General features: G+C 52.0%; 4 protein-coding genes across 4 annotated transcripts; 2 read left to right on the top strand and 2 right to left on the bottom strand.

Annotated features, from left to right (window-relative positions):
• Positions 1–191: 191 nt before the first annotated feature.
• BJY04DRAFT_136486 (BUD22 family protein) lies at positions 192–2,038 on the top strand. Its single transcript, XM_073708599.1, has 2 exons — positions 192–579; positions 669–2,038. The coding sequence occupies exons 1-2, from the start codon at positions 262–264 to the stop codon at positions 1,830–1,832; spliced, it is 1,482 nt and encodes a 493-aa protein (XP_073575427.1). The 5' UTR covers positions 192–261; the 3' UTR covers positions 1,833–2,038.
• A 149-nt stretch (positions 2,039–2,187) lies between these two features.
• Positions 2,188–6,725, bottom strand: BJY04DRAFT_231063 (uncharacterized protein; the record flags this gene model as incomplete). The annotated part of the gene is made up of 8 exons (XM_073719430.1): positions 5,557–6,725; positions 4,980–5,065; positions 4,745–4,879; positions 4,343–4,662; positions 4,191–4,276; positions 3,510–4,144; positions 3,295–3,465; positions 2,188–3,250 (listed from the first exon to the last, which is right to left on the bottom strand). Exons 1-8 carry the CDS (start codon positions 6,559–6,561, stop codon positions 2,188–2,190), a joined length of 3,501 nt encoding a protein of 1,166 aa, XP_073575426.1. The 5' UTR covers positions 6,562–6,725.
• A 24-nt stretch (positions 6,726–6,749) lies between these two features.
• Positions 6,750–8,739, bottom strand: BJY04DRAFT_180065 (proline dehydrogenase family protein). Its single transcript, XM_073710000.1, has 2 exons — positions 7,794–8,739; positions 6,750–7,747 (listed from the first exon to the last, which is right to left on the bottom strand). Exons 1-2 carry the CDS (start codon positions 8,366–8,368, stop codon positions 6,886–6,888), a joined length of 1,437 nt encoding a protein of 478 aa, XP_073575425.1. The 5' UTR covers positions 8,369–8,739; the 3' UTR covers positions 6,750–6,885.
• Positions 8,740–9,833: 1,094 nt separating this feature from the next.
• BJY04DRAFT_214401 (amino acid permease/ SLC12A domain-containing protein) lies at positions 9,834–11,730 on the top strand (the record flags this gene model as incomplete). The annotated part of the gene is made up of 6 exons (XM_073715206.1): positions 9,834–10,059; positions 10,109–10,261; positions 10,308–10,320; positions 10,367–10,476; positions 10,523–11,319; positions 11,368–11,730. 6 exons carry the CDS (start codon positions 9,834–9,836, stop codon positions 11,728–11,730), a joined length of 1,662 nt encoding a protein of 553 aa, XP_073575424.1.
• Between the last annotated feature and the right edge of the window lie 378 nt (positions 11,731–12,108).

The raw sequence follows: 12,108 nt of genomic DNA, 5'->3' as shown, positions 1-12,108 counted from the left end.
GGTCTTACCAAACATGCCAATATTTCACAAAAGAGAGAGATTCTATGATCTTCTCTGTCATGAACTGGAGTCCAATCGAAAGTATTCAATTGGAAGCATCAAACAAATCTCTTGGCGCGCTCGCCGGCGCAACACCCCAAGAAAAAAAAACCTCCGCCGGCTCCCTCCCTCCATCCTTTAACTAAAACCACACCAGAATCCCAACCAACAACTGATACAATACACCTTTCTCGGAAGTGTCTAGAGAAAGAAATCGACACAATGCCTAAACGTAAACTCTCCGACGCAGCGGGAGACTTCACCTCCGTCCCCCCACCGCACTTCCAACCACAAACGCAACCACATCTCCAATCCTCCACCTCGAACAACACAAACAACGCAAACAACAAACCAAACTACCGACTGCAAACCTCGCGGCTAAAAGCGAAATTCGATTTCGGGGTTACATCGCTCTCGCGCGCACTCAAGGCCGCTCGCGGCTCCGAGCGCCAAAAGCTCGGAAGACGACAAAAGACCGCGACGGAGGGGAAGAATGACGAGACGCTGAGGAGGATTGAGGGGGAGATTAAAGTTCTTAAGGTTCGTTACCCATATAATATACAGTTCTGGTTTGCGTACCATATTCCGGAGGTAATGAAGCTAATGCTTCTATTTGGGATGAAATGTAGGACCTCGACCCAACCTCCACCGCGGAGAAATACCTCTTCAAGCAACTACTCAAGACGAAACGGGTTGCTGAAGCGCCGATCTTCAAGCGGTTCAAGCAGAGCAAGTTGATTAAGCTGGAGTCGCCGAAGAGTACCGAGGAGGCGAATGTTACGGCGAGGCTGTTCAAGTCGGCGCCTGTTAGAAATGTGCTACCGGGGATTTTGGAGGGGTTGAAGAGTTTGCCTGGCTTGGAGGGGAAGAAGAAGGATGAGAAGGAGAAGGAGAAGCATAGCAGCGCTAAGGATGCGACGAACGATAGGGAGAAGAAGACAAAGGTGAAGGGAGAGAAGAAGGTCGAGCGAGCGAGGGAAATGAGCATATCGGGCGACGAATCAGACGATGCAGCTGCCATCTCTCGAAGACGGAATACAGATGTGGACATGGACATGAACGACATCTCAGGCTCAGAAGCAGACTCCGAAGAAGACTACGCCCAGTTTGACGCCCGGCTTGCGTCCGAGTCAGGGTCAGGCTCCGAAGACGACGACGACGGCGACGACGGCGACGACTCAAATCTACGCACAAAATCAAAATCACGACCAACCCGCTCCTCAATTTCCATCACCCCCTCCCCCGAACCTGAACAAGAACGCTCTTTCTCCCTCTCCCCAACTCCCGAACCCTCCCCCCAAAAGAAACCCAAATCCTCCACAACAGCAACAGCAAGCACAACCTTTCTCCCTTCGCTAATGATGGGCGGCTACTTCTCCGGCAGCGACTCCGAACCCGAAGCCCTCGAAGAGCTCCCGAAGCGCAAGAACCGCATGGGGCAACAAGCGCGCCGCGCGCTGTGGGAGAAGAAGTACGGAGCTGGCGCGAAGCACGTCGCTGAGGGGAAGAACCAGCCTAAGAATTCTAAGAAGGGAAGGGATAGTGGCTGGGATGTGCGGAAGGGAGCGACAGATGGAGAGAGGAATCGCAAGAAGTGGGGCACTGGGTCGAATGCGATGGCCATGGAGGGGAAGATGAGGGAGTTTGGGCAGGGGTCTGGTGGTTCTGGTGCTGGGAAAGCAAAGAAGGCTAACGATGATAAGCCGTTGCATCCTTCTTGGGAGGCGGCGAGGAAGGCCAAGGAGGCGAAGAGTTCGGCGGCGTTTGCGGGGAAGAAGGTTGTTTTTGATTGATCGAAGCCTCTTCTTCTGCTGTGGTGGTGGTGAAATAATTGTTATCTTGAGGGTTAGCCTAGATGTGGTGATATATAAATGTATCCATGCAGAGCGTACACTGCGCACTCTAAGTATTCTGATTGATGCTTGCAAAGATGAACATCCTGAATAATGATCGATCCAGGAAAATGTATCGCATGATTAGAAGAAAACAAATGAAGCCATAATCAGCTGTATGTCAATAGCTAGGACTAACAGATGCCGTGCAAGTTACCATACCCGAACATTTACCCTACAAAATAGCTACCCACCGGTCTTTCCAATCTTCCCATCTAGAAGGTATAACAAATAAACAAATATGTAAGATATGTCATTAAAACTGCATCCACCGATCGTTCTTCAACCCCGGCCCATCCCCCTGCATCTGCCCCGTCTCCGTCTCAAAGCACGGAATCGCCGTAAACTCACCCAGCTCCTGCGGGAGGTTCGAGACAAAATGATCGAACCCGATATGCGGCATTGTCGACAACGTATGGTGAGCCAGGAAGTCCGACGGCGAGGTCAACCCTGCATGGTCGTGTGCATGGTCGTGACCTGGATGGGTAAAAGCGGTATCCGCGTCGAGCATCTGATTGGGGTCGTGGGCGTTGAGTGGTCCCGGGCCAGTGGTGCCCGGTGCAGGGGTAAGACCGGGCGGGACACCGTTGTCTGTAGCACCGGGGTAAGGGTCTGTGAACGAATTATGGGTGTCAGGGGAAATAGGCCCGGTTTTCCAGAGCATTTCCCAGTTCTTGAAGCGGTCGTAGGCGGATTCCAGCGAGCTGGATTGCGAGGTGCCTTGGGACGCGCTGTACTCTTCTAACCTGGAGATTGCGCGCTCGAGGGCTTCGATGACGCTGACTGCTGACCGGGCGGAGCCGACGCCCATGGACATAATTTTTATCAATGCCATACCCTTCTGCAGGGCTTCGCGGAGGCGCTCGGTGCGTTTTGTTAGGCTTTGTGCGAGGATGACGAGGAGAGCGGCGCGGCAGGAGCTGAATTCTGTGAATGAGGCTCGGGCGAGGCCGGTTTCGTCGCGGAGGAGACGGCAGAGGTCGATGATTTCGAGGGCTGCTTCGACGCAATCTGTTACGAGTGTTGAGCGGTTTTTGGACACGCCCGAGGGGTTCTTGAGGGGTGAGATTTGGAAGGTTGCTGAGGAGAATCCTTTCATGCTGCTGAAGAGGAATGGCCGGCCGAGGAAGATTCGTGTTAGACAGTAGTCAAGTTTGAGGTGGACGTTTGAGCGGAAGAGCGGGCCTGCCGGATTTAGGTCACGGCAGTCGGTTATTTCGGGGAGGGTATTCCACCAATCGACGAGGTGTTTGCGGAGGTTGAGGAGACGTTCGAGACAGTCTTGTTGTTGGTTCTTCCGGGATTTGCGGAGGACGGAGCTGGTTTGTTAGCTTGTGCAGTATCAAAGACAACAGGGTCTTACATCTCATTTGCAACTTCTCCGAGTTTGAGGGTTAGTGTGATCAAGGTTATCATGTTCGTATGGTTAGACACTTGTCCGTGTGGCATCAAGCCTGGAAAATCAACAGGCAGTGCGGCATCCACGTCTGTATCTGATAGTGACACCGGTCGTCCGTGAAGAATGCTGACTCGTCTGCAATTGTAAGTATGTACCCGTGAACAAGCTGAGTAACTTACTTCTCAATTGTATAGGCCGTCCAAAACACTCTGTTGCGAATCTCGATCATATGGGGCGGTAGTCCCTCCCCACAATACCTCCTATGCATACCATTCTGAATCGCCATCTTCAAAGCAAGACCAAAATAGGTATAGCAAAGACCCGAAGTATCCAACGGCAGCAGATACGTCCCAATTAACAAGCAAGCCTGTACACTTCGAATAGACGCAGTCGCAATGATATCAGGCAGCAACTTCGAAGCGAACTGGTAAAACGTCAACCCAACTTCATCCTCCGAGAATCCATGATCATCCATATCCGTTGCATTCGAGGACACACGATTGACAGGTATTGCCGACTCCATATGCGCGAATTGCGTTCCGATGGCCAGCACCATCAAGATCGAGCAAACCGCGCCGGCATCATTACAAGAGAGACTCTCTGGATTGGTATAGCATATCGTGAGTTTATCTTTCAACCAGTCCTCTGCAACGTAGAAATTGTTGGTTTGCGCGTATTTGAAGAACATTTGCACGAGAAAGTCCGCTACAAAGCGCGGTGGTAGACATGTTATCGAGGCAGATACGTTCGCTGAGCCGGACTGTAATTGAGTCGCTCGCCATCGCTCCTCAAATGGTTCCGTTTCGGTGGACGCCTGCTCATGATCAGTAGCTTGCAAATTGCAGAGATTGGTGACATACCTCCGGCGTCTCAGCCTTCATCCACTCATCAATCTTCTTTCGGATCTTCATCGAGAAATTCAGATACGAGAATTCGCCCGAGTATTCTAACATCGTCAACCATGCCCTTAATCCCTGCAACCCCTAGTAAACAGTGGAACCAGAAAACATACGCGTGGTATTATCCGGCAGCGCCTTAATTGTAAAATCCTCATCCTCAATCGCCAGATCCTCTAAATCCTCACTATCAAGCACCAAGCTCGGTCCGCCCTCCGAGTCCGATCCCCGATGTTGCAACCCTTGTTGCGGCCCCTGTTGGTGATTCTGCTGCTGATGCTGGTGTTTACTCGTCAATTCCTCCGCCGTCTTCCTCAGCGATTGTATATCCAGCGAAATATTCGGTGCGTAATGTTGTAATATCCGTTCCATACACCGCACTCGTTCTGCCTCGAGCATATCGTGTCGGCTGCGTGCGGCGGTCCGTTCGAGGAGTCTATTCCAACCCATGAGCATTAATTCGATTTTCGGATAATTGGAGATGATTCGGTATTTGTAGAAGAGTAATGGCGACTCACGAAATACTGGACGACCTCGCCAGCTTCTCCGCATGGTCCGGGTGTGTAAAGACGCATTGGCGGCGATATCGCAGACACCGACGGCAGGGGACGCCTCCTTCGCATTTCTCTTTGACGCGACGGCAGCCGTCGCAACTGCAGTGGTAGATTCAATCAGTGTCGAGAGCCGATGACAGGTAGAATATAGAAAAATAGCTGCGTGGAAGCAAGCTGGAAATCGCGGTGTCGGACTCACGCTCGCACCGCCCTTTTGCGGTTCTCCTCCGAAACGCGGGGTCGCTTTTGATTACCCACGCCCACGGCGGCGGGTGTTGATGGGGCCTCGTCCATGACTGTTGCGGCTCAAGGGGGGTAGATGATTTGGGTCATTGTAGAATGGGGGAGATAGGAAGGAGACAGCGACAGGGGTATTCGAGTGTTGAATGGGAGAGGGAGTGAGGAGAGACAGGAATTTTTATCCGATTGCGAGTCTGACTCCGTTTTGGAGCTGATAAGCCGCTTCCCCTCAGCCGTTCTATGGGTCGCTTACACCGGTTTATGTCCTGAGAAAGGTCGCTTGCCATTTACGAGCTGGGTAGGTAGTCCTGTTTTGTTGCTGTCGCGTGATATGGGTTATCTTTGTTATGGCCGCCTGGTTAACTATACCTAGGTATATATTTCGTCACTCTGAAATCGATTTGTCCGGTATATGTTTGCTTTCTTCCACAAAACACCAATATCCTACTTCCAACTATAACTATATTTCCATATCCATCCACAAAATATATCTAGAACCCCTCAACCTCAGTCCCAACCCCATCCTCCCTCCCAACCTCCAACAACCTCCCCCCAATAACCAAATCCATAATCCCCATCCCAACACACTTCATAACCACGTTCCCCCCCTCCGGCACGCCTATCTTCTCCCCCTCTCCCAGCGTCTGATACAACTCCCCCAACTCAATCAACTGCTCCTCCTTCACCCCAGCCTTAATCAACTCCCCCGATTCCTCCAGACAAGCCTCCTTCGAATCAACATACACCTTCCCACCCCCCGAAAGCAGCGTCTCAGAGTCAATCTCCTGCATATGCGGCCGATACGAGCCGATCAGCGAAATAAACCTCGAACTGCCCGGCTGTAGATACGAGTAAGGAAAGTTCGGCTCCATCGACGGCGTGCAGCTAAAGATGACATCCGAAGCGCCGAGTTCAGCACGCAGCTGCGCATCGTAGTCCCCAGTCCCTTCTTTCGAAAGCGTGTTCAGTGAAACAGCAGGATGCGTCTTCCTTAAATCACCGATGACATCCCGCTCAAGCTCCTCCAGCCTCTTCCTCCCGCGATTCACAAACGTAATCCTGCGAATCTGCCCCGGCGCAAGAAGCAGCGCCAGCCTCGCATGCCATTCCGCCTGCCGCCCAGACCCAAGAATAACCACATTCTCCCGTGCAACCGTTTCATCAACGCGGACAAACAGCGACATGACAGCCAGTGCGGTGCGGAACGCTGTGATCTCGGCCGCGCTCAGCAGACCCAGGAGTTTCCCCTCTGGGGAGAAGATGTTGATGACGCCGATGATGCCGTGGGACTTTGAGGCGGTTACGATCTTGATGCCTGTGCTGGCGGTGTTGGAGACGGGCATGAAGAGCGACAGGTTCTCATCTTTGGTGGTGATTGTTGTGCGGAGGGGTTGGTGGATTAGACGCTCTGAGGTGGGGGATTTGTGTTGCGATGAGACGGTTATGAGAGATTTGTCGAGGGTTTGTAGGAAGGAGAGGCATTTGGGGAGAGTGAGTTGGCGCAGGATGCGGGCGACGGCGGGCTCGGGGAGAAGATACATTGTGTTTGTGGTGGTGGGATTGAGCAGGGAGAGTGTAGAGTGATGATAATGAGTCGAATTTAACTATAGAACGGAGTGAGGGGATGAGTTGGAGAACGGCTGCGATGTCGGATGCGGCAGGCTGTTCCGACACCTTAAAGCCGACTCAGCTGTCAACTGTGGACACAGGTGTATACGCGGGACCAGAATAACTAAATATAACTGTCATTATCATAACTTGAACAATGCGCTGCTAATGCTATCTATATGCATCCGGAGAATCATTTTACGGAGACGCTAAACGAGGAACAGACCACCACCCACTAGACAAATGAATGGAACAACTTAGTTGCCGGCACGGAAAGCACGACGAGCTCGTCGCCTGAGCTCGCTGAACATAGCCTCCTGTGATTGCTTCGTGCGTCCGACAGCCTCGGTGTTCTCGATAGCCCGGCGGAGCAAGAAGCCCATGCACTCCTTGACAGAGCCCCAGGTGAGCAGCTTGTAGACGCTAGGAGACTCAGCAGGAATGGCCCTCTCGTCCTGAGCCTCTGCTGTCTGGAATCCTTCTAGAAGCTCGCAGCTGATCTCGTCGGCCATTCCTTGCAGTTGAGCGTAGCTGAGCTCGACGTCGGAGCCCTCACCGCGGTTGGCAAGACTAAGACGGAGAGCGTGAGCCTTGCGAACGGATTCGCGGTTGTGTGTGGCGATGATAACATTGACGGGTGGGAGTTCAGTGGAGTGCTCAGCGGAAGCAGACTTTAGCATCGAGTTGTAGCGGCGGGTGAGCAGCGCCTCGACGACGCCGTCATAGCACGCGTCTGTCTCTTCCTTCTTTGCCCAGATCAAGTGGCGGGGTTCGGTCTTGAGGTATGCACCACGGACGAGCTTGACTCCAAGTGTGTATCCTTCCCGGCGCGAGGTTTCGAGATGGCGAGCAAGTGTGGTGGGTGTGGAGCAAAGGTAGGCCTGGTATGTGTTGTAGAAGACGGCACGGCCAGGAGTGCGCGAGTTGCAGTACTTCTGGTATTTCATTGTCCATGCTTCAATACCTGGCTGCACGGCCTGCTCTTCGGCATCGACTAGTAGTCGCACGTTGCGAGAGATGGCAAGATCACAGATTTGTTTGATTCCTTCGTCCATGAATGGTGAGGGAGCGGCTTGCTGCTGGAGATACTGGAGAGCTTGAACACCCATGCCGGTGAATCTGGTCTCGTTAGTGGAGTTTAGAAAAGAAGCGCTGGGAAACTTACTTCAAGGCAACAAAGTCACCTTCTTGTGCCATGTCAACTGTCTGGAGAGTACCATCCAGCCACATCTGGATCTCCTGCCGGCTCGCCTGCTCATCGGCAGGATCCGTGTTTGACTCCCCAACAAGAACTTCGCGGGCATAACCAAGGAGAACACCTCGGTAACCAAGCGCTTTGATTGCATTGATGGATCGTTGAACTTCGAGCTTGTTTTCACCCGCGTTGAACTGCTTGTAGATGGTATGCTTGACAAGGAGGTTGAGAAGAGGGTTCTTTGCAACATCCAGAAGAGCCGTCTTGGGATGTGCGAGTGTTGAGAGAGCGTAGATAGATGGCTTGAGCAGGACGTTGGAGGAGGATACAGAGAGAATCATGAGCGAGCGGAGGACGGAAGACAGTGGAAGCTTTGCCAGGGGCGATGCCGATGGCCGTTTAGGAGATGGAGGGACGCCATTCCACAGGCTGTTGGTGGTGTCGGCTGTGAGGGAGGACTTGGTGGTGCTTGTACGGCTGACATATCGATAAGAGGAAGGCTTGGAGAGCGCCCGCACTGAAGGGCGGGGTGTGGCGGCCTTCATTCTGTCTTATGGATAGGATGTTTGAGGAAGTAAGGGAAAGTCAAGGCAAGGTTTCTTCGTAGGTTGGTAGAGGATAACTAGAATAACTAGGAATACTTGAAGCAGAGGTACAGATTATTATCTATGGGTGATGAGACAGGCAATGTAGCCAGCCGGTGGAAGCCGCTTTGGACCGGCAACTGTGTTACATAGTACAAACAATGCGATTCTACCTCCATCTCTTTGTTATCCTATTAGCATTATCAATCAAATAGCCGGTGAGCAGCAAGAGCCTTTGACAATGAAAAATGTAAAGATGGGTCACGCAGCAGAGTCTCGTGATTCTATGAGTAAAGATATCTTGCATCGGACCCATCCTCTGCATGAACGACCGGCAGTGGTTGTAGATCCCCAGGATTGATTGCTGTCGGATAACTTAAAAGTGTGCCGGTACACGGGCCGGTTGGAGACTCCCCACCGGAGAGGCACAAAGGTGACCGGCCCGGTTGAGCTGGAGGATGATGGAGTGGATGACAAGTTGACAACCCCAGTCTTATCTTGTTATCTCCGGATTACTGATAACCTTGTTCGGAGCTTCGGTATCTATCATCCTTGATGTTTTCCTCCTCTCGGATCCGACCTCACTCTCACCTTCAAAGAAAGACGGAGATTGACCGACCACCTCGTCATTTGTGCCTGAATCTGATGGCATATACCAGCGCTATACTGAATCAGGACTAGCATCACGTGGGTGAAACCAACGCCCGGTGATCGCCATTTCCAGCCAATCACAACCATCAGGAGCATTAGAAAGATGGGTCAAGCTTTGAGAAAATTGGCAGGGATTTCTATGCCAAGCATCAGCGAACACCTCATGCTCTGCACCAGAGGTTCCCATTAGTCACGGTTTGGCCTTCAGCCAGCCGGTTGCAATGGACGTTCCAGATCATACAATTACGGAGTCAATCAAGGCAACTGTTGGAGGTGCGAGATCAAGGTTGCGGAGAAAACCCCGGAATAATCTCTGCGTGATCTGGAGAACCTGGTCTGGTCTGGGTGAACCGTTCAGGACTGAGAAAACTCGCCACGCGGATTCCGGAGTCCGCTGTCGGATATACGAGATGACGAGGATTGAGCTGACTGCGGGAGCAATCTCGCACTGTTACGCTGGGAAAGACATGCCCGATCAGGCGTCAGCATTATCTCACTGCCACAGCTTCATCTTCAATGATTGCTGGGCATCTCCCTGGAACTTCCAGAAATGGACACCCTCGCGTCCCCACAGATCAACACCCTGGCAACAGTGGCACTGCCAATAGGGTTATCTCCCACACAATCCAATCCATGAGTAAAATTTATCTCGTGCTGGAAATGATAAGCCCTTGACTCAGCAAATCTGGGGTCTGTCTGCTGCTGGCATTTTTATAACACCGTAGCCTCCACTCCCCCAGTACCCGACCATTCTACACTCTTGAATTTCCACATCATGACTGCTGCTTCGGTCAAGAGCGCCGAGGAGGGCCGCGTTGAGCCTGTCCAGTCCATTCAGTACGGTTATGGCGAGTCAAAGACCATGGAGGGCGAGATGGAGGAGCAGATTCACACCAAGCGTGGTTTGTCGTCGCGACAACTGCAGCTGTTAGCTATCGGAGGTTGTATCGGCACAGGTCTGTTCGTTGGTGCAGGTTCGGTGCTATCGACGGTTGGTCCTGGTGAGTCTATACGAGCTGGCTGCTATTAGACGACTCTAACGATGTTCAGCACCGCTGTTGATGAGTTACATTGTCATGTCTTCTGTCGTCTGGTTTGTCATGAACATGCTGGGTGAGATGACCACCTATCTACCTGTTCGTGGTATCTCAGTGCCCTACTTGATCGGCCGTTTTACTGAGCCCACCATTGGCTTTGCAGCTGGTATGTCTCTATCTCACGTTCCATATAGATTTACTAACATGGCTAGGATACAACTACTGGTACAGTTTATCGAACAATATTCCCTACATCATCTAACCATTATAGGTATTCGTTTGCGATGCTGCTGGCCACGGAAGTTACGGCCGCCGGCCTTATCATCGATTACTGGAACACCGGCGTCAATGTTGGTGTGTGGATCGCAATCGTCCTTGTTGGTATGACACCTGTCGTCTACTACCGGGGCATAACTAATTCTCAAAGTCATCCTTGCTTTAAACATCATTTCGGTCTCGTGGTACGGAGAGTCCGAGTTCTGGTTTGCGACATTGAAAATCCTCGCCATTATCGGATTGATCATCCTTGGAGTGGTGCTGTTCTTCGGCGGAGGACCGAACCATGACCGCTTGGGATTCCGCTACTGGCAAGACCCAGGTGCATTCAACCCGTACCTTGTCCCTGGAAACACCGGAAAGTTCCTAGGGTTCTGGACTGCCTTTATCAAATCTGGCTTCTCTTTCATCTTCTCCCCTGAGTTGATTACCACCGCCGCTGGAGAGGTTGAAGCACCCCGTCGCAACATCCCCAAGGCCACCAAGCGCTTCATCTACCGTGTGTTTGCTTTCTACATCCTCGGCAGCTTGGTCATCGGTGTCACCGTGGCCTACAACGACCCCTCTCTGACTGCCGCCGTCAACAGCGGAGGCTCTGGTGCTGGTGCCAGTCCTTTCGTCGTTGCCATCGAGAATGCTGGAATTGGGGGGTTGAACCACGTGGTCAATGCCGCCATTCTCATCTCTGCCTGGTCATCAGGCAACGCGTGGTGCTACGCCGGATCGCGAACACTGTACTCCCTCGCGGGCGAGGGCCAAGCCCCGAAGATCTTCCTCAAGTGCAACCGAAACGGCGTGCCGTACGTTGCTGTCCTCGCAACATGGCTAATTGGAATCCTTTCGTTCCTCAACCTATCGAGCTCCGGAGAGACAGTCTTCTACTGGTTCACCAACATTACGACAGTTGGTGGCTTCATCAACTGGGTGCTGATCGGCATCGCCTATCTGGTACGTACAACCATATTGATGACCACGACCACAGCTAACAAGATACAGCGCTTCCGCAAGGCAATGAACTTCCACGGGCTGCTAGACACCCTCCCATTTAAGACCCCTCTCCAGCCGTATGGAACATACTACGTGATCTTCATCGTCTCACTTCTGACGTTGACAAACGGATACGCGGTATTCTTCCCAGGGCGCTTCACTGCGTCGGACTTCCTCGTCTCCTACATTGTCATTGCAATCTTCCTTGCACTCTACACTGGGCACAAAATCTGGTATCGCACCCCGTGGATGACCAAAGTGTCTGAGATTGACATCTTCTCGGGCAAGGAGGAGATTGACCGACTTTGCGAGAATGACTTTGAACGTGTCCCGAGGAACTGGCTGGAGAGGATTTGGTGGTGGATTGCTTAGATAGTGTTGTCAACTGCTGTATCTAGAGTAGAGATGAGCTTATACATTATGAATCAAGATTTCTATATTGCTTTTCATTGAACTTCTTTGTAATTCCATTCTTGCTTCAGTTTGACTTATATGTGTGTCTCCAGAGACCAACCGGCACGGCAAGTGATTCCGCTAGAAATCGGCTGAAGTTTGCACTCCCGAGAATGGATATAATAATGCGGAGTAATGCTAACAATCTCCACAGCTGTTATCTGTTCCGACTTCGGTACAAAGCCAAAACGTAATGATCTGGGGCAGCAGGCCCGAGTTGACTGTTGTGCTGAGGCTCCGGCCCGGTCAGTCCCACCCGGCAGGGTCCCGGCTTGCACGATCAACACCGGCGATGAT

The sequence above is a fragment of the Aspergillus karnatakaensis genome (assembly GCF_047715665.1).
Source record: "Aspergillus karnatakaensis strain CBS 102800 unplaced genomic scaffold BJY04scaffold_6, whole genome shotgun sequence".
Taxonomy (NCBI): Eukaryota; Fungi; Ascomycota; class Eurotiomycetes; order Eurotiales; family Aspergillaceae; genus Aspergillus; species Aspergillus karnatakaensis.
Note: the sequence above shows the minus strand (reverse complement) of the source record. Positions and strands in the feature narration are given on the sequence as shown.